The sequence below is a fragment of the Pteropus vampyrus genome, unplaced genomic scaffold (assembly GCF_000151845.1).
Source record: "Pteropus vampyrus isolate Shadow unplaced genomic scaffold, Pvam_2.0 Scaffold417, whole genome shotgun sequence".
Lineage (NCBI taxonomy): Eukaryota > Metazoa > Chordata > Mammalia > Chiroptera > Pteropodidae > Pteropus > Pteropus vampyrus.
Window position 1 is genome coordinate 458,797 of NW_011889198.1, and position 25,376 is coordinate 484,172.

At 35.8% G+C, this 25,376-nt stretch overlaps 1 protein-coding gene across 1 annotated transcript in view; it reads left to right on the forward strand.

Moving 5' to 3' along the window:
* LOC105306061 (ATP-binding cassette sub-family A member 3-like) overlaps positions 1-25,376 on the forward strand; it is a 123,654-nt gene that overhangs the window by 21,639 nt on the left and 76,639 nt on the right. Inside the window, exons 7-12 of the mRNA XM_023523813.1 lie at positions 1,650-1,766; positions 2,527-2,644; positions 7,507-7,680; positions 10,743-10,924; positions 14,288-14,425; positions 18,414-18,531. Of these exons, the coding sequence (XP_023379581.1) occupies positions 1,650-1,766; positions 2,527-2,644; positions 7,507-7,680; positions 10,743-10,924; positions 14,288-14,425; positions 18,414-18,531 (847 nt within the window). The remainder of the gene's footprint in view (positions 1-1,649; positions 1,767-2,526; positions 2,645-7,506; positions 7,681-10,742; positions 10,925-14,287; positions 14,426-18,413; positions 18,532-25,376) is intronic.

The following is a 25,376-nucleotide window of genomic DNA, read 5'->3' on the forward strand; positions in this document are numbered from 1 at the left end:
CCACACTTTAGACTTATTTCTTGATATCTATCGTCCTAGATAATATATCTGGGTTTCAACAAAAAATTACAAGGCACACCAAAATTTAAGAAAAAACACAGCCAAAGAGGCAAATCAGTCATCAGAACCAGACTCAGCTAGGACACATACCCAAAATTTGAGACAAGGAATTTTAAATTACTATAATTAGGAGTTTAAAGAGTCTACAGGGGAAGGTGTATGTCCAGGATCCTCAAGACGACCTCCATTTTTGAAATTTCAGTAGGACTTGTGAGACTAGGTACATAGTTATGCTCATAGCTGAAATTTATTAGAGTGGTATAGTAAATCTCCACAAGAGGAAATATCACAGGCTGACCTGGAGGAATTCACCTGCAGGTTTCCTCAGGTGACCTCACAAGAGGTCACACAGAGTACACTCTTGCCCCAGCAATGAAAATCCAGCAGCATATTTGTGATGTTCCTGTTCACGGAAGTCCATTAGAGTCTTAGTACCCAAAGCTTTGATGGGGGGCTGGTCGTGTAGGCATCCTTAGCCTAGCATGTACCAAAATTCCAAAGTGCTAGAAAGCAGATGTCCAGCGTAAACCATGCTGTATGTACAAATGGTTCAGGCACAGTCACCCACCCTATCTTTTAGGGAAAGTTTTATATCAGTGTAGGGAGTAGTTTACCAGCCAAGGGTCAACCTTGCAAACATGCCTTTCTAATAGTCTCAAGCTTTAATTGTTAGCTCTTTTCTGCACAGTAGATAACGTACAGAATCAGATAAGTAATGCTATCAGAGAGATCAAAACTATAAGGAGTCAAATGAAATTGCTAGAAATAAAAAAAGTACAAATAAAAATGTCGAATGCCTTTGACATGTTCATCAGTAGACTTGACTTTGATGAAGAAAATCGTAGAATTCAATACAGGACAATAGAAATTACACAAACTGAATGCAGAGAGGACAAAATTTAAAAATTCAGTAAAAAAGCATCCAAAAGGTATAGGACAATATCATATGATATAACATGTACATAATTGGAATCCCCAAAAGTAGATGAGAGAATAATGCTAAGGAAATAATGGCAGAGATTTTTCTGCCATTTCTGCCAAAATTAATGATAAATATCAAACCACAGATTGAAGAAGCTCAGAACACAAAGCAGGATACACACAGACACACAGCACTATATTCAAAGTGCTGAAAACCAGACACAATCTTCGAAAGCAGCCAGAGTGGGCAAGAAGACACACTGCCTATGAGGAGCAAGCATAAGCAGTAACAGCTGACGCCTAACTTACAATTAGATTAAAAAAAAAATACATCACATTTCTCTAGTATTCCTGGATGTAAAGTATAATATAAAAGAGATCTTTATATTTCAAAGTTTAATTTAAAATGCTTTTCACTTTTGTCCAATGGCATTAAAAAAAGATATCTGAACTCGGGAGAAATATATTTTAATACCAGTACTGCCCTTACTAACTGCATAATTTTAATCAACACACTTGACTTTCTGAGTGTTAATTTTTCTCATTCACAAAATAGAGATGAAATGACCCATTTATATAGGTTTTATGGGAATTTAATTTTAAAAATGTATGCAAAAGCACTGTGAATTGCTGATATATGTAATTGATTTGTGTTGACTTTTCTACAGGAGTACCAGCTTATAAGTGGACTTAGAAACTGGATGATCTGGGCTTCCTATTTCTTCATAGTCATCTTTTTTTATATCATTATTATCTCTCTGATATGTCTGTTATTCTTTGTCAAGGTAAGTGTCTAATTTTGTGGTGTCTAGTAGAAATATGAGTCTCATACATAATATTAAATTTTTAGCAACCACTGGAAATTTTAAAGAGTAAAAAGAGCAGGTGAAATTATTTTAATAATATATTTAATTTAACCCAATACATAGAAAATATTTCAACATGAAACCAATCTAAAAATTTAGATAGTTTACATTCTTTTTTGTACTGTCTTTAAACTGCAGTATGTTTTATATTTATAACACATCCCAATTCATATGCTATATTTTCATTAGAAATACTTAGTATGTATTTGGCACTGCTTTTATTATTTGATTTAGATTTTAAATAACTAAAATTAAATGATGATAAAAATTCAGTTCCTCAGTCACACTAGCTACATTTCAAATTTTCAGTAGCTCCATGGGGTTAATGTCCACTATATTAAACATTTCAGTTCTACTTGACTGCAGCCTGCTGTAGCTGTCCTTTGAGAATGATAAAGTCAGCCCTCTCAAGTGTGGACTGCTTGGTCTCAGGTTGCCAGGAGGTGAAATATGGCTTTTATTGTCTCCATGGAAACTCATGGGCTGCTGAATCTCTGAGAAACATTTAAACCTTTCTGTAAGAAATAAGTCATCTAGTTAACGTTCCATCTCATAGAGCTTCGGTCATTGAGCTGTGTGATCAATTTCTTTATGGCCATCATTTTCTCCCCTTTCCCTTGTGTTTATGTGACACTCCTTATTGTGTGCCTTACGTTATGTCATAATTGTTTTATCATAGATTTTCAATAAGTCAATCTTCTGCTACAGTGACTATAGTTTCTTCTTCGTCTTTCTGATGTGTTATGCCATTGCTTCAGTATTCTTTGGCTTTATGGTTAGCACGTTCTTCAATAAAGGTGAGTCCAAGACTTCTCCTGTAACACAATTTCTGTTTTCATTAGCCAAAATAGGATCATGTTTGGGAGCTCCTTCTTGCCACCTCATGTATAGTCTTGGCTTACATTCTGTCATAGAAGGTGAATTTCACATGAAATGTTTTAACAGGAGGTAGAAAAACATGTGTTGATGGAAGGAGATTTGACTTTGGCTGGTGAACACACGATGCAATATACAGATGATGCATTATAATATTGTACAGCTGAAACCTATATAATTTTATTAACCAATGTCATCCTAATAAATTTAATGAAAAATATAAAGAAAAAAATTTTTAATTAAAAGAAACTCTCATAGGTTGTACGTATAGGAAAAAAGCAGTACATATAAGGTTTGGTGCTATCTATGGTCTCAAGCATCCACTGGGGGTCTTGGAATGTATCCGATACAGGTATGGAGGAACTACTGTGTTATAAACAATTATACACCACCAAATTGTAAAACCTGGAAGAAATATATAATTCCTTAGAAACATACAATCTACTAAGACTGAATTAAGAACAAAAAGAAAACCCGAAGAAGCCAGTAACAAATAAGGAGATTGAATCAGTAATCAGGAACCTCACAATAAAGAAGAGTCCGAGTAGGACGAGTTCTACCAAACATCTAAACATCAAGCTTCTCAGACTTTTCCAGAAAGTTGAAGAGAATCTCTTTTAATGAGGCCAGCATCACTCTGATACCCAAGTGGGACTGAGACACCACAAGAAAACTACAGGCCAATAACCTTGATGAACAACAAAACACTAGCCAACTGAATTCACAGGCACATTAGAAGGATCATATACCACACCTGAGATTTATCTCTGGGATACAAAGATGGTTTGACACACATACATATCAATTAATGTGTTACACCACATTAATAGAATGAAAGATAAAAATCATATGATCATTTGAATATATGTAGAAAAAGGATTTGAAAAGAATTCAGTACCCTTTCATGAAAATGTGTTCAAAAAATTAGGTATACAAGAAAGGTACCTCAACATAATAAAGGCCATATATAGAAGCCCACAATTAACATTAAACTTAACAGTAAAAAAAAAAATTTTCATCTAAGATCAGGAACAAGACAAAAATACCCACTCTTACCACTTCTGTTTAGCATAGTACTGGAAGTCCTAGCCAAAGCAATTAGGCAAGAAAAAGAGAAGGCATCTAAATCAGAAAGAAAGAAGAACTATCTCTGCCAATGACATGGTCTTTTATGTAGAAAATCCTAAAGACTCCATGAAAAAAAAAAGTTAAAACTAATAAATTCAGTAAAGTGCTGGATTCAAAATCAACATTAAAAAATCAATTGCATTTCTATTTATTAACAGTGACTCTGTGGAGTGGGATTTACTGTAGCAGAACTCTGGTGCCTGCCCAGTCCACCCTTTGGGTGTGTTGTCTTTAGATGCAGCCCTGGGTGGTGCTCCAGAGTGGTCTGAAGCTGGCCACCGGGTGTGCTAGGCCCAAGGCCCCACGATAGGCCAAGTTCAGCTGCAGCCTGTTCCTTTTCTAGGGCCATCTGGCATGAGCCACCAAGCTATCTTCAGGTGGCCACCACTTGCTCTGGGCTTAGAGGTGCCTAGAGAGGCCAAGCCATGAACTGAGGCTGGCTCCTGCTAGTGCTGGACTTGAGGCTGCTCAGTGACAGGTACAGGACACGCCAAGACCAGATGCTGCTTACTTGAGGTTTGTGAACCTTTGAGAGATTTTAGGAACATCTGCTCCATGAATCAAGATAGGTTGTTTGGAAAAGCCACTGGAAGTGGCTTGGATGAGCCCAGAAGTTGGGTGGGGCAGAGTCTCAAGGAATCACTAGGGCAGGGTGATGAGTGTTAGCCAGGTTGATGAAGACTCAGATATGGTTGCCTCCTGTGTCTGCACACTGGAAAGGAGAGGGCTCAACAAAGGAAAGTGGTGGCTTCAGCCAGCACTTCTGTCTGGGAGAAAACTGCATGTCCCTGGCATTGCTGCCCCAGTGCTGGAGTTCAGAGAGAGTGAGTCCATCAGTGAGTAAGACTACACACAAGCCCTTTAAGAGGAACCCCTGGCTCTCCATCAGCCCTCTGTCTAATTCAGCCACAATCTCCATTGGATTTAACAGCCAGAAGTTGTGGGAACTTCTTATCCCAGCACTAGAACCCTGGGCTGGGAAGCCTGATGTGGGACTGGGACCCCTTGTTCCTCCACTGAGACCTCCGCAGCCAAGATAGTCCTCCCAATTTTTAACCTCCACACGTGCTTGTGAGACCAGCTCGTTCGGCATTTCCGCCCCTCCTACTAGTCTTGGGGTGGCTTCTTCTGTATGTCCTTAGTTGTAGGACTCAGCTAGACTTCAGGTGATTCTCAGTGATGGTTGTTCTGTCGTTTAGTCATAATTTTGATAGGCTGTGAGAGGAGGCCAGCACAATGTTTATCTACTTCACCTTCTTGACTAGAAATCTGCATTAAGAATTCTCGATTTACACTCTCTTTTCTTCAGCAGTTCAAATATACCTTCTGGCCTCCAAGATTTCTGATGAGAAGTCTACTGATAATCTTATTGAGGATCTTTTACATGTGACAAGTACCTCTTCTTGCTGCTTTCTCTGTTTGCTTTTAGCTTTCAACAGTTTGATTATAATGTGTCTTCATGTGGGTCACTTTGAGGTCATGGTCATGGAGTATGTTGAACTTCTCGGATGTTTATATTCATGTCTTCATCAAATTTGGGAAATTCTTAGCCACTATTTCATCTAATCTCTCCTTCATTCTCTTTTCTTTTTCTTGAACTCCCACAAGGCATATGTTGATCTACTTCATGGTGTACCACAGGTTCCTATGCTGTTTACCTTTCCTCAATCTTTTTACTTTATATTCTTCAGAAATAATCATTTCAGTTGTACTGTCTTCAAGTTCACCAGCTCTTTATTCTGCCTATGAAAATTTGATTTTGAAGCCCTCTAGTGAATTTTTCATTGCTCTTACTGTATTATTCAGCTCCAGAAATTTTTTTGTTCTTTTTTATGTTTTCTACGATATTATTGGTATTTCTGTTTTGTCCATACATCATTTTCTTGGGCTCCTCTTCATCTTCCTTAGTTTTGGGAGCATCGTTAGAACATTTATCTTAAACTATTAGTCTAGTAAGTCTACCATCTGATCTTTCTCAGGGACTATTGCTGTTGATTTATTCTCTTTCCTTTGGATGAGCCCTACTTTCTTGTTTCTTTAAATGCCTTGTGATATATTTCTAACTTGACATTTAAACTTAAATTTTATAATGTGGTAACACTGAAATTCAGATATTACCTCACAACTGTAAAGATGGCTATTACCCCAAAAAATCCCACAAAAGATAGCATATATTGATGAGGATGTGAATAAAAGGGAACCCTTGTGCACTGTTGGTGAGAATGTACACTTGGTGCAGCCACTATAGAAACAGTTTTCAGGTTCCTCAAAAAATTAACAATAGAGCTACCCTATGACCCAGCAGTTGTACTTCTGGGTATATAACCAAAGGAATTACATTAGTATCTCAAAGAAATATCTGCACTCCCATGTTCATTACAGTATTATTCACAACAGCCAAGACATGGAAGCAACCTAAATATTCTTTGACAGATGAATGGATAAAGAAAATGTGGTATATACACGAAATGGAATATTATTCTATCTTAGAAGGAAATTCTGCCATTTACAACACAGATGAACCTGGAGAACATTATGCTAAGTGAAATAAGCCAGACACAGAAAGACAAATAGTACATGACACCACTTTTATAAGAAATCTAAAATAGTCAAACTTACAGAAGGAGATATAGAATGGTGGTTTCCAGAGACTGTGGGTAGAGGGAAGTAGGGAGGTATTAGTCAAGGGGTACACTGTTTTATTATGCAAGGTGAATGAATCTTAGAGATCTGCTGTACAACGTAGTGCCTATATGTAGCAAATTGTACTGTATTGTACACTTAAAATTTTGCTAAGAGGGTAGGTCTTATGTTAAGTATTCTTATACCAAAAAATACAAGGGCAGTAAGAAATTTGGAAGGTGATGGATTTCTTTATAGCATAGATTGTGTTGATGGTTTCATGGGTGTATATTTATTTTCAAACTCAATCGAGTTCACATTAAATATTATAGCTTTTTGTGTGTTAGTAATACCTCAATAAGGCGATTTACAGAAAAAAAAGTAATTTATAACATTATAGTTTTATTTGGGTGTTTTTACTTTTTTCATCAATATTGATTTTATATCATCTTGATGGTAAGCTTGACAAGAATAATTTTCCTAGTCTCTAGGATCCCATACTTACAGACCTCATCACATCCAACTCTCAGTAGTTATCTACTTATTCAACCATTTTTTTCTTTTGAATATCATGCTTTAGATGGGAAGCATCTGTTAAAAACTTCATCAATTGCTTCTTATTCTACTTATAATTTTAAACTCTGAAAACACTAAGTATATTCAACTTATGTTAATAGTGAAGGTGTGCATTTATTTCTTAAGCCAAGTGATCATGAATAAATTTTAGAAAGGAAAAGAAATTTTCTGTAGCACATGTATGGGCCAATCTTTGTTTAAATAACCATAAATATTTATCACACATGGTAAATACCTTATACATTAATGCACCATATACATTAATTCATCCATTCAACACATGTTTACTGAACTTATGTAGTGTGTGCCAGACACTGGTGATACAAGGGTAAAAAAGAAAGACATTTCCTTCCCTCACACAACTTGCGTTCTTTTCCTTTATTGTAGCATAAAAAGTTATTTGTAATTTGTTGCATATTGCTTTAAACTGACCTTACAATTTCTTTCTTATTTGTAGTCCATTTGGTTGCTTCTGCCGGAAGCATCCTATATTTTGCCAGTTTCTTTCCATTTAGATATATTGCTCAAAACTATGGAAGGATAACCCTTACTAAGAAGGTGGCTTCGTGTCTCAGCTCAAATGTTGCATTAGCACTGGGGGTTAATCTTCTGCTCAAGTTGGAAATAAGAGGTAAGTGTTTGCCTGGCAAATTTTGCCTTTGTTATTTCATTCCTAGAAATGTAGAGTAAGGCAGTATGGGTGGTACAGTGGGTGAGGAGGTAAGAAATGTTATATAAAAATCATTTATCTCCAGATTTGTTTATTTAATATGAAGGCAGTTGTGTGAACTGTAAAAAAAAAAACCTTAAGTGTGAAAAATTAAAAAGTTCTCATTTCTCCACAAAACCTACATTATACTCTCAAGTAAAATAATTTAAAATAATCTAACCTATAACTTGCTACATTCACCTAGTACTATTTATATATTAGACTTCTTCCCACAGAGATACACTCCATTTTTTCACAAAGTTGTAAAATATTCCATTGTGAAGGGGTATTATAATTAACTAGTTCTCTATCAATACACATTTAAGTGATTTCCAATTTTTTTGCTGTTGCCCACAATAGTACACATATCTTTGCTTGTACAATGTGCATGCTAATATAAGTTCCTAGATACAAAAATGCTCTTATAAGGTATTTATAGCTTAATTTTGATTGCTATTACAATAACCTTCAAAAAGAGAAGACCAGTTTATTCTTCAATAGCACATGAGTTTTCCTATATCCTTCCCAATAATACATTACAATACCATGTAAAAAGCAAGTATAGCTTCTTTATTTCCTATAACTAATTTTCCTCCAAACTCTACATTACTGGGCTGAAGAAAATAAATGTAATGTAAGTCTAACACAATGATTTATTCAGGTTCTTCTGAATGAGTCAGTCTTTCAGACAGGTATTCTTCAAGATTATAAGTGCAGGGCTGGGGATTTATAAACCTCTTACAGTGGATGGAAATGGTGACCCCAAATCTATGTGGTGTCCTCTGAGTCTCTTGCCTCTATAATAGAGTACCTAGCGTGAGCTGAAGTGTGACTCATTACACACAGCCCATGTAGACGATGTACTGGTACCTCATCTGTTAGAAATGCGGTCTGGCCCCTTGCCCCAGCCTTCAAGTCCCCACACAGTTCTCTGCCTTTTCCCGGCCCTCCCTGAGACTCTGGCCTTCCAAACACGTGGAAAGTTATGCAAGCTCTGTCTGACTTCTAAGGTCCAAGGAGCCAGTAGCACCGCCCCAGGCCCGTTTATCTAGTGCCTCACCGCCAGTACCGATGCCACCATCACACAGTGCTGGATGATTTCTCCGTGGTCCCACCTGAACATTTCTCCAGGTTTCCCTGAAACAGGAAAACCTAGGGTCCATGCACCTGTCCTCTGTCCCCGACTTTCACTCCTCTCTTGGGGTAGGGGTGCCTTTCCTCCTTCTCTTCCTTTTTAGAATGGACTTCCTTTCCAAAATGACATTTGCGTTGTTAGCTTCCCTAATTTAATGTGTTCAAGTTTGTCAGTCTTTTCCTTTAGTTTGTACACTTGTCTTATTCAAGAAATCCTTTCATACCCAGAGTCACACAGATAATAATCTTATATTTTCTTCTAAAACTTATATATTTTTATTTTTAATTTGGGATTTCAATAAGCATAGAATTGATACTTCTGTTGTGAGTTAAGAACTTAGTTTTATTTTCAGTATGAAAATCAAGCTATTACACATTTATTGGATAGTTTGTTCTCGACCGGTTTCTAATTCCACCTTTTTTTATATCAGGTTCCATATATGCGTGGATCTGTTTCTGCTGATCTTTTCCATTCTGTTAATCTTTTTCAGTCTATTTTTGCGTTAATACTACAATGGTTTTACTCATTATAGCTTTATAACAGGTCTTAATATCTGTTAGTCTTGTACCCATACCTTGCTGTTCTTCAGTTAATTCTTGTCACTTTGCTTTCCACTTGAATTTTAATCACTTTGTCAAATTCTATGAAAAATCTTGTTGGGATTTAGTGAGAATTTCATTGCACTTATTGATGAATGAGAAGGATTGGGGATATCTAATTTTCTCGTTTGTAAACAAAACTCTCCTTCCAAGTAGCCAGTTAGAAGAACATACATATGATTTCTCTGTGGTTTCTCGCATTGGTCTTATTTTATACATGAAGCATTAAAAATTTAGTAGAGTCGATCTAGTGAATATGGGGTTTTTATTGGCTTGATCTGCAACAGGATGTACATTTTTAGTTGTCTAATTCAGTTTTTTTATCAGATTATTTTATTTTATTTTATTTTATTTTATTTAGTGATTGTTTTCTTTCTACATTATTTATTTTCCCTTAGGAACTGCTCAGGCTTTTTGGGCAGAGAATTTCTCAAGTTATGGTAGACTTTCTGAAACTTATATTCTATTTCCTGTGATTTCTAATTTGCTGTTCACTGCCTCAAAATGGCTTTCATTTTGATAATCATTTTTAATTCTACTAAATACTTTTTATCTCAGACTATTACCTTTTCTTATAGCTTTCTCAAAGACCGAATGTTCATGAATATTCTTCTCATGATACAGGTCTATAGGAAAGGGAGGGCTCATGTTGAAGGAATGAGTTTCATGGGCCATTATCATCTTCACGTCTTGCCTCTTTGAATTAGGAGTTTACTACAAGCCCTCATCTTTTTTTCAGTTGTACTGCATTCCTTCTGGAAATAGAGTAAGTAGAGAAACAAAGGATTGCTTGTCTTATTTTGGTGACTTCCTTTTTCTCCTTTCTATCAGTTGTATAAGCAAAACTTTTTTTTCTCTTTTGCTTGGTAGTCAGTATCTGTCTCTACTGCTGTTGAATATTTGTCCAAATTTGTATATCTTGGTTATTTCAGCGGGAACTTAGCATGAGGGATAAAGTGGAAGGATAGGATCTAGTAGATCTGCTTTTGATTTGACCTTTTTGTTATTGTTATTTTTGTTTTAGTTGTTGACTGTATCTCAGTCATTCCTATTTATTTTTGTAGGTTTTGAAGGGGGGAGGGAAGAGACCAATGTTATTACATATGCCATCATTTTCTTAGATGACCTACATACTAAGGGTATCAACAAATAATTCACAGTGGCAAAATTTAGAGTATCAACAACTTTTTTTCTTTGCTATTTCAATAACAGAGCTGTCATCTATGGTAAATATCTCCTTTTTATTTCAGAAATTGGTGTTAAGTGGGATAACCTTTGGACACCAGCCAACCTTGAGGATAACCTCATCTTTGGCTATATATTGGGAATGCTTTTACTTGATGCTTTCTTATATGGCCTTGTGACCTGGTATGTAGAAACTGTCTTTCCAGGGAAGTATGGCGTGCCCCAGCCGTGGTACTTTTTCCTTATGGTGAGTTCTAATGCCGCTGTTACTGTGAAAGGCCATAGTCCTTAGGAGCCTATTTCGTAATGTTTAGAATCAAATCAAAAGGTTAGGCACAGGATCATTTTCATCTGTATTCCAGCCGTACTCAAATGCCAGCTATTTCTTGATATACCTTTAAGGCTTCCACGTATGCAAATGCACAATATCTATGGATAAGACACTGAAACCCCCTACATTAAAAGTTGCTGAGTAATACAACCCTTCAGCCAAGTGGTACATGGTGGATTCGACTGGAGAATAAAGAAACCAGAAGTGTCTGTACAAGTTGTTCCCAGCCAAATTAATGTGGGATGGTTTCTTAGATCCTAGTGAGAAGAGGATTAGGTATTTCCTGCATCTGTGTTCTCATCACTTGCTTCTTTTCAACTGTTAGACCAGTGTACTTAGAGTAGGGGAACATCTGCATTTTGCCCTCGGGGCTCCCTTACCATTTCTGCATAAAATACGTTACAAAGAAGATATTCTGACCAGGTGACATAAATGCATTGGCTGGGACCTGATTTTTGAGTAATTCCATTTTGTTCCTGTTCCTCAAACACTAGCATTTAAAAAGAGTTTTTGCTTCTAAACCCTGGGGATTCAAATCGTACATAAATTTGTTACAGAATAGAATCCCTGAAAGTATACTACGGCTTTCTCTATCTAACAGAATAAACCAAGCCAAAGCGTTTCCAAGTTCTTTCAGTGCCTCATTTTTCTTTTTCGCATTTCAATTTTTCATTCAGAGGAAATTCACATAACTTAAAATTAACCGTTTTAAAGCAGACAAATCAGTGGCATTTAGTACATTTACAATGTACATGCACATATCTAGTTGCAAAATATTTTTATTACCCAAAAATAAAACCCTGTATCCATTAAGAAGTCACATCCTATTTTTCCCTATCCTAAGCCCCTAGCAAGCACTAATCAGCTTTCTTTTTATATGTATTTACCTGTTCTGGATTGTCCTATAAACAGACTCATGCAATACGTGGCCATTTGTGTCTGGCTTCTTTCACTGCACATAGTGTTTTTGAGGTTTATCCATGGTTGCTGAATAATATTCCATTGTATATATATAGAGCAATTCCTTTATTAATCTGTAGTTAGATACATGGGACATCTTCTGGCTATTTGAATAGTTCTGCTATGAATATCTCTATACAAGTACTTATTTGAATATCTGTTTCAGTTCTTTTGGAACTACACCTAAGAGTAGAATTGCTAGTTCATGTGCTAATTGTACGTTTAATGTTTTCAGGAACCATGAAACTGTTTTCCACAGTGGCTGCACCACTTTACATTTCCATAAGCAATGTGCCCGGGTTCCAGTTTCTTCACAAATACTTGTTATTCTCCTTTTTTCTTCTGTTATAACCATTCTTGTGGATATAAAGTGGTATCTCGTGGTTTTGGTTTGTATTTCTCTAATGACAAATGATGTTGAGGTCTTTTCATGTGCTTGTTAGCCATTTGTATATATTCTTTAGAGAAATGTCTATTCAAGTCCTGTGCCCATTTTTTAATTGGGTTGTCTTTTTATATATTCGGGAAACTAGAACCTTTATCAGATACATGATTTGTAAATTTTTCTTCCATTCTGTGGGTTGTTTTTTCATTCTTTTGATAGTGTCCTTTCAAGCACAAAAGTTTTTAATTTTGATTTAATCTAATTTATCCATTTTTCTTTTGTTGCTTGTGAACTTAGTGTCTTATCTAAAGAATCATTGTCAAATCCAAGATCACGAAGATTTACCCATATGTTTTCTTCTAATAGTTTAGTGGTTTTATCTCTTATATTTAGATTCTTGATCAATTTTGAGTTAATTTTTATGTAGCAAGAGGTAGGGATCCAACTTCATTCTTCTGTATGTAGATATCCTGTTGTCCCAACACCACTCTTTGTCCCCATTGAATGGTCTTAGCACACTTGATGAAAATCAATTGGCCATAGATGTATGGGTTTATTTCTGGACCCTCAATTTTATTCGTTTGGCCTATATACGTATACTTACTCCAGTACCACGTTATTTTGATAGCTGTAGTTTTATAGTAAATTTTGAAATCTGGGAGTGTGAGTCCTTCAACTTTATTCTTTTTTTCAAGATTGTTTTGACTATTAGGGGTCCCTCGCAGTTCCATATGAACTTGAGTGTCAGCTTTTTATTTCTGCAACAGTGGCCACTGGAATTTTTATAGGGATTACATTGTGTCTGTTGATTATTTTGAGTAGTATTGCCATATGAAAAACATTTTTCAGTCCACGGACTTTCTATTTATATATCTTCTTTAAATTCTTTCAGCACGGTTTTATAGCTTTTAGTGTGTGAGTCTTTCACCTCTTTAGTTAACTTTCTTCCTAACTATTTTGCTCTTTTGGATGCTTCTGTAAATGGAATTGTTAATTTTCTTTTTGGATTGTTTGTTGATGGTATGTAAAAACACAGCTGAGTTTTGCATGTTGATCTTGCACCCTGCATCTTTACTGAGTTTAGTAGCTCTGGTAGTGTGTATTAGGAGGACTCTTTGGGCTTTTCTATATGTAGAAATATGCGTATCATGTCACCTTCAAATATAGATAGTTTACGCCTTCCTTTCCAATTTGGATGCCTTTTGTTTTTTTCCTTGCTTCATTGCTCTGGCTAGAACTCTCAGTACAGTGGTGAATAGAAGGGGTGGAGGCAGGCATCCTTATCTCGTTCCTGATTTTAGAGGTAAAGCTTTCAGTTTTTCACTACTGAATATAATATTAGCTATAGGTTTGTCATAAATGTCTTTTGTCATTTTGAGAAAGTTTTCTTCTATTTCTAGTTTTCTGCATTCTTTTTAAATCATGAAACACTTTGTCAAAGGCTTTGTTTGCATCAATTGAAACAAATATGTGGGTTTTTACATTTGTTCTATTAATGTGATATATTGCATTGATTGATTTTTATAGGTTGAACTACCACTGCATTCCTGGGATAAATCCCACTTGGTCATGATGTATAATCCTTTTGATATGCTATTGGATTCAGTATGCTAGCATTTGGTTGAAGGTTTTTATATCTGTATTCATAAAGAATATTGCTCTGTAGTTTCTTTCCTCATGTTACCATTATCGGGCTTCGAAAGAGTTAGGAAATATTTCCTCTTCTTACACTTTTCGAAAGGCTTGAAAAAAGATTTTTATTTATCTTGTTTAAATGTTTTGGTAGAATTCACCAGTGAAACCAACTGGTCCTGCAGTTTTCTTTGTTGGGACGTTTCGATCACTGATTCATTTGCTTGTTATAGGCCTTTTCAGATGGAGTGCTTCGTTTCTTAATGCTCATTTTGGTAATTACATTTTGGCTTTCTTTGTAGCGCTCATACTGGTTTGGCCAACCAAGACTTAGAAGGGGAAAAGAAGAAATGGAAAGCTGTGAGAGAACTCAAAACAAATATTTCGAGGTTGAACCTACTAGCTTGGTGGCAGGTATCCAGATCAAACATTTGCACAAGGTATTGTTTCAAAGAGAAAGCCCGTTATCAGTGCCCACCCAGAGATCCTGGGCAGGCCAGTTGGCAGGGCCCATGTGTTGGTCAGACACCTGGGTCCACAGGCAGGCAGTCCTAGTGCCAGAGTCTGCAGATGGTTGGGCATGGTACCAGGGTCCATGGGCAGGCATAGCGTCAGAGTCCACAGGTGAGCCTGGTTACTCCACCTCTGTTTTAGTTCATGTCGTTTGCCTGGTATATTTTCCCCATTCTTTTATTAACCTATTTGTGTCTTAATAATTGAAGGACATTTTTGCGCGCGCGCGTGTGTGTGTGTGTGTGTGTGTAGTTCATACTCTTTATATATATGGTTCTCTATATATATAGTTCATGCTCTTTATTCAGTCCGATAATTGGTGCCTTTAAATTGAGGTGTTCAGGCCATTTGCATTTAATGTGATCATTGTAATACTGGTACGGTTTCTGTTTATCATCCCACTATTTGATTTCTGTTTCTACCACATATACTTTGTTCACCTTCTCCTCTTTTCCTGTCTTCTCTTGGATTAATTGATTGTTTTTCTGAGATTCTATTTTATCTCCTTTTTTTTGGTATTAACTATTTCCATTTTAAATATTTTAATGGTTTCTCTTTGATACGTTACACAACTTTTAATTATTACAGTCTTCCTTCAAATGGTATTATATCATTTCACTTGCAATATAAGAACCTCACATTAGTTATATTTTAATTTTTACATTCAGAGCCTTCCTGCTGCTATTTTTATACATTTTATTTATGCATATGTTATAAAACCCACAATGTATTGTTATCATCGTGCTTAATTTTTCAGTTACATATTAAGAAAATTGAAAAGAATGTGATATATAATTACCAATTTAGTTCATAATTCCAGTGTTCTCCATTCCTTTGTTCATATCTAGATTTCCATCTGGTAGCATTTTCCTTCTGCCTGAGACTAGCTTTGACATTTCCTTTATACAGGTCTGCTAGGGATTAATTCTTTCAGATTTTCTGTGTCTAAAATAGTCTTTATTTTATCTTTACTCTTGAAAGATATTGTCACTGGATATAGAATGTTAGGTTAAGTATTATATTTCGCCACTGTCTGTTCACATGCATTGTTTCTAATGAAATATCTACTTTAATGTTTATCTTTTTTTCTTGAATGTATGATTCTTTTTTTCTGACACCTTTCAAGGTGTTTCTTTAGCAATGGTTTTATGCAGTTTGATGATGCTTCTTGGTGGTTTTAGGTCTGTTGAACTTCTTGAATGTGTAAGTTTATTGTTATCAAATTTGGAAAAATTTTGGCTATTATTTGTTTAGTTATCTTTATGTCCAAAACCATTTTGGGGACTTCAACTACAATTTATGATACCATTGGAATTTGTATGTATCACAATTTGATGTTGCTTTGTTTTTTTAGATACTTATTTCTTCAGTTTATGTTTGACTTTCTATTGATATGTCTTCAAGTTAGCTGTTTTTTCTTTCACAATGTCTAATCTACTGCCAATCCTACTAAGTATATGTTCATTTTAGAAATTACAGTTTGTATCTCTAGAAGTTCTATTATTTTTAAAATATCATATCTTTTTCAACAGATGGCATACACTCAATCATTTTGATGTGTTTGCACATTTTAACGTGTGTCTGTTCTAGGTCGATTTCTTCTGATTGATTGAGTTCTTCATTATGGGTCATATATTCCTGCTTCTTTACATTTTTGGGTTTCAAATATTTCTCTATTCCATGAAATACTCTTGATCTTTATTTTTGGAAGAATTAAGTTACTTTAAAATAGTTTTATTCTTTCATGTCTGCTTTGCTTAGTCTACAGTTAATTATTCCCTACTGTTTTTTGTAATCTACTCAATGGCCTTTGAATCTCAAAATTTTCTAGTCTGGCTGGTAGGAACAAGCACCCTTCCTGGCCCTAGCGGAGTGCCAGGGAATGTTTCCTCTAATTCTTAAATGGTTCTTTCTCCAGCCTCAGGTGGTTTCCTCTCATGCCTACATTGATCATTTCTTATCTGAATACTCTAGGAGAACCCACTTTAGATCTCCAGCTTTTTCTCTGCAGGCATCTGTCTCCTCTTCAATATTCTGTCCCTCCACCTCGCTAAACCCTCAGTTTCCTATCTTTGACTCAAGTAGACTGATGGACTCTGCCTGAGTTACTAATGGCTTCAAAGCAATCTAGGTAAGCTGGGGCAATCATGGGGCTTACGTTATTTGTTTTTCAGCTCTCAGTAATTATCCTTTGTTGCCTGATGTCTATTATAAATATTTGTTTCATATGTAACACCATCACACCTTGCATTTTTCACGCCCTTTGCTTTATTCATTATGTTGATCATAATCCATAATTTTTATGGACCTTTACTTTTTTTCCTATCTTCCTTTACCAAGACTTCATTAAAGCAGGAACTATGTGTGACTTATTTCTAGATATATCTCTAGCATATGGCACAATGCCTCATACACAGTGGGCATTCAGTAAATAGTTTTTGAATGAAGAATGATCACCCTTGGTCTAAATTAATTAATTGGACTTGGTGATTTATTGCATACAGTAGTTAATAGTAATGGAGAAGTGTAGGGTTATACTCAGGTTTCTGGTTTGTACATCTAAGTGAGATCGGGGGCCATCCATTGACCTCTAGAGTACAGTTGAGGACTATATTTTCAGGGCATGATAATGAGCAGTTTTAGACATACTGAATTTGAGATATTTGCAAATATTTAAACTTATGTCTCTGGTAGGCATTTGGAGATGTAGAGCTATCATTTTGGAAAGAGATAATGACTGAAATGGATTATAGTATTATCAGCATCTATAAGGTAATTTAATTCATAGGAGAAAATTGGATTCCCTAGGTGGTCGTTTTCAACTAGGGATGATTATGTTCCCCCAGAAGGCCTCTGATAATGTCTGGAGATATTTTAGTTGTTACAACCAAGAAAAGAGAGGGGCAGGGAGGGGAGCTGCCAGCATCTACAGGTTAGAGATCAGGAAAGCTACTAAACATCCTACAAGGCACAGGAGAGCCCTACAAAACTAAGAATTATTTAATCCAAAATGTCAATAGTGCTACTATTGAGAAGCCCAGGTCTCGGGAGAGTTTGTAGACATGCTTTCCCGAATGGTCTCTTGTCAATCTGGCAACACCCAGCATCTCTTTCTAAGGTTTCTCTTATATTGCAAAAGAGAACCCATGAACTGCATTCCCCAAAACTTTCTTTTCTGTTCACTTTCTAGTTAGGATTTGCCAGGGAACAGACAGAGACAGAGACAGATTTTAGATTCACTTAGTTGAGTTCTTTGGAACCATTTAGGATTTATAATTTCAGATCAAAATATTAGGAGTTTCCAAGAGACACTTTAGTAGGGTTTTCAAACATGTTCTGTAAAGGACTGGATAAATATTTTAGGCTCCATGGGCCACATACAATGTCTGGCACATATTCTTTTTTATTACTTTTAACAAGCCTTTAAAAATGCAAAAACCATTCTTAGCTCATTGGCTGTACAAAAACAGATAATTGGCCATATTTAAGTTTGCCAACTCCTGCTTAGAATCTCAAAGAAGTTCTGGGCATGCTCTTGTGAATCATCAGACTTCTAGCTGAAACCATGGCATCAACTTTCCTGATTGTTGGTGGTGGTTTCTATAAGCTTCCCCAGCTCTTGCTACAGTTTAGTAAGCTCATAACTGTGGTTGAGTAAGGCACTCTTCATGCATAAAATATAGAGGTCTCCATTTTCATTACCAAATATAGATATATACACCACTGTGCCTTCACACTTGTTTTGACTACTATACTAACTCAGTGCACCTGAAAATATTGTTCCTGGTTTAAAACATCTTGTTTTTACAACATGAGTTTGATGATATAATGATTCTTCTAAGGATAAGAGGATATGAGTGTTTGTCGTTCATAAGTGATATGACATATCAAGTAATTCTTTCTTTTATCCCACAGGAATTTGGCAACAAAATAGCAGTAAACGACATGTCTTTGAATTTCTATAAAGGGCAGATTAGTATTCTTCTAGGACAATATGGGGCAGGAAAAACCACAATCTTGTCTATTCTCACAGGTATGTATTCATCTCTGTCCAGGACAGAAGTCAGGTTCCCTCTAAGACTGTAAATCAATCAACAACTTGTGTTGTTGAATATGTTGTTATTTCAGTGTTGGCGTTATTACAGTTTTAATTATTTACAACCAAGGTGCTTCAGGTAATGTAATAAATTCATTCATTTATTCAATCAAATATGTGCCAATTCTTTTTATAGGAATTGATAATATAGTGGTGATTATAAGATTGTTACACTCAATTTTATACTCTGGTGGAGATACAGACAAGAAACTTGAAACTTACACCATAAGAAGGGAGATACACCTAGGATGGTAGTTACCCATTAGAATGACACCTAACCTGTTTGGGAAATGAGGAATAGGGAAGTGACATTCAATCTGAGGCAAATAGGAGGTATAAAGGGCTACAAAGGGGAGGAAAGTAGAATATTATTGGTATAAGCAAAGACCAGGAGGCTTGAAGGCAGCAAACATCTATATCACTCGATCAGATAAGTAATTTAATGGCAAAAGGTGAAGCCGGATGAATAATCAAAAGGTCAAATCATAAAAGGTTTTGGGGAAGCCATGCTGTAAAGTTTAAGATTTATGCTGAGAGCAATGAGAAGCTGTAGAAGAATATTTTATGAAGATTTAGACTTTATAATAATTGCATTCACCAGTAAGGAAGAATGGTTAAGGAATACTAGGGACCATTAGGATAGTGAATCCCGTATTTTGTGTTAGGTTTGTGTAAGTCCCAGAGGCTGGAGCACGGCTGAGCTTAGTAGTTGAGTTAAAATCGCCTCTCCTTTGATGTAAAAGTGATGGGAAAACTAAGTCAGGAGGGGAAGACAATACCCACATTCTCTATTTTATGTATTTGAATTGACTCCTTCTAAATCTCAGTTAAAACTTTTCTTAAAAGAATGACTTTTTAGTTAACATTACAAGGTTATGATTTGAATTATCATTACCTTCATGATGATATATGCAAAATATATATTTTACATAAGTTATCTTGGAACACACTCCATGCTTACATGTTATCACAGAACATATGCATTTTCCTGTCTGCATGTGCGTATACCCTTTCTCTCACTGGGAATGCCTAAATCAGCTCTCCACCTATTGAAATCCTATTGATACACCAAGGTGCAGCTCAAAAGCAACCTTCCAGAGCAAAATGGCAGAGGAGGTAGCTCCAAGTTCAAGTCCCTCCACAGACAAAATTGATAAACAAGCAGGAAAGTGTCAACTCTGGAAACAGGGAAAGATTCACAGCAATCAGGCAATGCTAAATGAAGAAAAAGGCAACTTATAAACAGTAGGGTGGCGGGGGTGGTGGGGTGGCAGCATCGGCCATAAGGTGGACTTGGAAGCTCCAGCCCTCATTCCCTTAGAGACACGAGTTAACAACAGTATGCAGATAAAAATACCTTCTTAAAGAACCCTGGAAACCAGTTCGGCAGCTACAACATGCAGATGAGTGCATAGTCAATATCAAAAGGGTAAGAAGTTTGTGACCTTTTCTCACCCTGATCCTTTTCCCCACATGACATGGCATGATCAGGAAGAAACTTCCCAATTCAAACCTCCTCCCTTGAAACAGAAAGAAAAGCCTGGAACTTGCATCCAGCGTTCCAGTGTCTAATGGAGTACTGATGGGAGTGACAGCATGGTGTGATGCCAGATCTGGATCCACAGAAAAAAGGGGCAAGCTCTGCAGTACTTTGAAATGCTTTAGATCAACAGGAAGTCTGAAGATCCACAGACAAGTGCCAAGGGAGCAACAGAGTATAGGCCGAGAAATAACAGTAGACACTGAAACAAACTTCCAAGCTGCTTAGAAAAATGGAGACAGTTAAAAGCAGCTGTATATACTGGAGTAAAAGCATATATATGCACAACCTCAGAGAAGACACATCCCCAGGAAAGGTTTGCAAGTTCCTAAAACCTCTAGCTGGGCCGACTGCATGAAGCCAGTCCATAAAGACTGGGTGAAGTGTCTGTTTTTAAATATTCAGAGCACAACAGAACCTCACAAGGCAACAAGGAAACATGCCACAATCAAAGGAACAAAATAAAGCTCCAGAATCTGACCCTTGAGAAACACAGATATCTGAGGTGCATAATAAAAAGTCATCATAAAGGTGTATAACGATAAAAAAGAGAACACAACAAAATGAAATGAGGAAAATGATGCATGAACAAAATTAAAATACTAACAGAAATTATTTTTAAAAACCCAAACAAATTGTGGATATGAAAAATATAACTAAATTGAAAAAAATTCATTAGAGGGTTTCAGCAACAGACTTGATCAGGCAGAAAAAAGAATCAACAAAGTTGAAGACATGTCATTTGAAATTATCAAGTCAGAAGTGTAAAAAGGAAAAAAGATGAAAAGTGAAGAGAGCTTAAGTGACTTATGGAATATCATTAAGCAGACCACTATGTGCATTATGGAAGTCAGAATGAGAGAGAGAAACACGGTGGTTATTTGAAGAAATAATGGCTAAAAACTTGCCAAATTTGAGAAAAGAAATAGACATACAAATTCAAGAAGATCAAGAAACTACAAGTAAGATAAACTGTTAATGAAACCCACAATGAGATTCACTATGATCAAACTAAAAATTCAAAAAGGGAAGATCTTGAAGGGAGCAAGAGAAAAAAAAAAACTGCAACCAAGAAATCTGTCAAAACTGCGCTTCAAAAGTGAGGGGAAATTTAAGATTTTTCTCAGTTAAACAAAGCTGAAAGAATTCATTACTATCAGACCTCTCCTACAAGAAATGCTATAAGGAGTCCTTCAAGTTGAAATGAACACTAGACAGCAACACGAAGCCACATAAAAATATAATCTCTGATAAAGGTAAATATATGAACAAATGTAGAAAACTATTGTAATTTAAGTGCTTAAATCTACTTTATCATATAGAACTTTTCTTATTAAATGTTATTGGGGGGTGACATTGATCAATAAAATCAAATAAATTTCAACAGTACGTCGTATATATATTGCATTGTGCGTTTACCACCCAGAGTTAGATTTCCTTGCATCATCAAATATTTAACCCCTTTGACTCCATATATGTTCCCTCTCCCCTGCTTCCCTCCGGTAACCACTAATCCCCTGTCTGTGTCCATGGGTCTCTGTTTGTCATGTTTGTTGCTTTCAATTTTATATACCACATAAGAGTGAAGTCATGTGGTTATCAGCTTTTTCTATCTGACTTACTTCACTTAGCATGATTATCTCAAGATCCATCCATGTTGTCGCAAATGGCAGTATTTCATCTCTTCTTATGGCTGAGTAATATTCCGTTGTATGTATGTACCACAGCGTCTTTATCTCATCATCTATCGTAGGACACTTCAGTTGCTTCCACTGTGAATAATGCTGCTGTGAAGATCAGGGTGCATATATAAATGTTTTCAGGTTTTTTAGATAAATACCCAGAAGAGGGATTGCTGGATCATATGGTAATTCAATTCTTAGTTTTTCGAGAAACCTCCATACTGTTTTCCATAGTGGTTGTACCAATTTGCATTCCCACCAGCAATGTATGAGGGTTCCTTTTTGCCCACAACCTCTTATTACTTGTCCTGTTGATGATAGCCATTCTAGCAGGTATGACACAGTATCTCATTGTAGCTTTGATTTGCATTTCCCTAATAGCTAGTGAGGTTGAGCAGCTTTTCATATGTCTGTTGACTATTTTTGTATGTCTTGGGAGAAGTGTCTGTTCAGGTCCTCTGCCCATTTTTTTTAATTGGATTGTTTGTATTTCTGTTGTTATTGAGTTGTATAAGTTCTTTGTAAATTTTGGATATTAGGCTCTTATCAGAGGCGTTGTTTGCAGATATATTTTCCCATTCAGATGGTTGTCTCTTTGCTTTGATGGTTTCTTCTGCCGTACAGAAGCTTTTTAGTTTGACATCGTCTCATTCATTTATTTTTGCTTTTACTTTCCTTGCCTTTGAGGTCAAAATCATAAAATCCTCTCTAAGACCAAGGTCTATGAGTTTAGTATCTATGTTTTCTTCTATGCAATTTATTGATCCAGGACTTATAGGCAGATCCTTAAACCATTTTGAGTTAATTTTGATGTGTGGTGATAGAGAACAGTCAAGATTCAACCTTTCGCAGGTGGCTTTTTAGTTTTCACAGCACCATTTATCGAAGAGGCTTTCCTTTCTCCACTGTATGTTTTTGGCTTTTTTGTCGAAAATTATTTGCCCATATAACCAGGAATTTACTTCTGAACTCTTGATTCTGTTTCATTGGTCTGCATGTCGTCTGTTCTTCTGCCAATGCCGTGCTCTTTTGATTAGTATCACTTTGTAGTATACTTTGAAGTCAGGCTGAGTGATACCTCTGGCCTTGTTTCTTTTTCTCAGGATTGCTTTGGCTATTCAGGGTCTTTTGTGATTTCATACAAATCTGATAATTTTTTGTTCTGTTTCTTTAAAAAAAAAAAGCCATTGGGATTTCGTAGGAGATTGCATTAAATCTGTACATTGCTTTGGATAATATGGCCATTTTAACTATGTTGATTCTTCCAATCCATGAACACGGAATTTCTTTTCATTTCTTTGTGTCTTCTTCAATTTCTTTTAATAGTGTCTTATAGTTTTCAGTGTACAGGTCCTTTACATTTTTGTTAAATTTATTCTTTTTATTGTAGTTGCAAAATTGTTTTTTTATTTTTCTGAAAATTTATTATTAGATTGTAGGAATGCTATGGCTTTTTGAACATTGATTTTGTATCTTGAAACTTTACTGTATTTATTATTTCTAATAGTTCTTTAGTAGATTTCCCATATAGAGAATCTTTAGGGTTTTTAGAATTTATAACCATGTCATCTGCAAAAAGTGACAGTTTGACTTCTTCAGTCCCTATTTGGATGCCTTTTATTTCTTTCTCTTGCTCGATTGCTCTTGCTAGGACTTCCAGTACTATATTGAATAATAGGGCTGATAGCAAACAGCCTTGTCTTGTTCCTGATCTTAGAGAGAAGGTTTTTCATTTTTCACCACTAAGTATGATGTTAGCTGAGGGTCATCGTATTTGGCCTCTATTATGATAAGATACTTCTATACCCATTTTATTAAGTGTTTTAATCATAAATGGATGCTGTATCTTATCAAATGCTTTTTCTGCATCTATTGATGTGATCATATGATTTTTATTCTTTATTTTGTTTATGTGGTGTATCACATTAATCCATTTTGCATATGTTAAATTATCCCTGTGCCCCTGGGGTGAGGCCCACATGATCGTGGTGTATAATCTTTTCAATGTGTTGTATTTGATTTGCTAGTATTTTGTTTAGGATTTTTGCATCTGTATTTATCAAAGATACTGGGTCTGTAGTTTTTTTACATGTGTTACCCTTACCAGGTTTTGGTATCAGGGTAATGTTGGCCTCATAAAATGAATTAGGAAGTAGCACATCTTCTTCAGTTTTTTGGAGGAGTTCGAGAAGGACAGGTATTAAATCATCTTTGAATGTTTGGTAGAATTCACTTGTAAAGCCATCTGCTCCTGGACTTTTACTTTTGGGGAGGTTTTTGATGATTGTTTCAATTTCCATACTGTTGATCAGTCTGTTTAGGTTTTCCAGTTCTTCATGATTCAGTCTAGGAACATTAATTTCTAAGAATTCGTCCATTTTTCTAGGTCGTTAAATTTGGTGTCATATAATTTTTCATAGTATTCTTATATGATACTTTATCTTTCCGTGGTATCTGTCACAACTTCTCCTCTTTTGTTTCTGATTTTGTTTGTGTTCTTTCTCTTTTTAGTAAGTCTGGCCAGGGGTTTGTCAATTTTATTAATCTTCTTAAAGAACAAGCTATTTGTTGCATTAATTTTTTCTATTGACTTTTTGTTCTCAATTTCATTTAATTCTGTTGTAATTTTGATTATTTTCTTCCTTCTGCTGACTTTGGGTTTTATTTGTTCTTTTTTTTCTCGTTTTTTAAGGTGTAATGTTAGGTTGTTTATTTGGTCTCATTCTCATTTCTTGAGATAGGCCTGTAATGATATGAACTTTCCTCTTATTACTGCTTTTGCTGTGTCCCAAAAGTTTTGATATGTTGTACTTTCATTCTCATTTGTTTCTATGTATTTCTTGATCTCTCCTTTTATTTCTTTGCTGACCCAGTCATTCTTTAGTAGCATGTTGTTTAATCTCTACATATTTGGGGTTCTTTCCACTTTCTTTTTACAGTTAAACTCCAGTTTCAAAGCATTATGGTAGAGAATATGCTTAGTATGATTGCAATCTTCTTAAATTTGCTGAGGCTAGTTTTTGTATCCAAGCATGTGGTCTATGCTTGAGAATGTTCCACATGCACTAGAGAAGAATGTATAAGCTGCTGTTTTAGATGAAGGGCTCTGTAAATGTTGATTATTTCCAGTTGGTCTCATGTGTCATTTAAGGGTAATACTTCCTTATTGATTTTCTGTTTGGATGATTTCTCCATAGCTGACAGTAGGATATTTAGGTCCCCTACTATAATTGTGTTTTTGTCCATTTCCCATTTTAGTTCTGTCAGTAGATGCTTCATTTATTTTCGTGCTACCTGCTTGGGAGCATAAATATTAATACATATTAGGTCTTCTTGATGTATGGTTCCCTTTATCATTATAAAGTGTCCATCATTGTCTCTTTTTTACCCTTTTTATGTTGAAGTCTATTTCATCCAATGTAAGTACGGCTATTTCCGCTTTTCTCCGGATGCCATTTGCTTGGAGTATCGTTTTCCACCCTTTCACTTTGAGTCTGTATTTGTCCTTGCAGTTGACATGTGTCTCTTGAAGACAGCCTGTGGTTGGCTTTGTTTTTTGA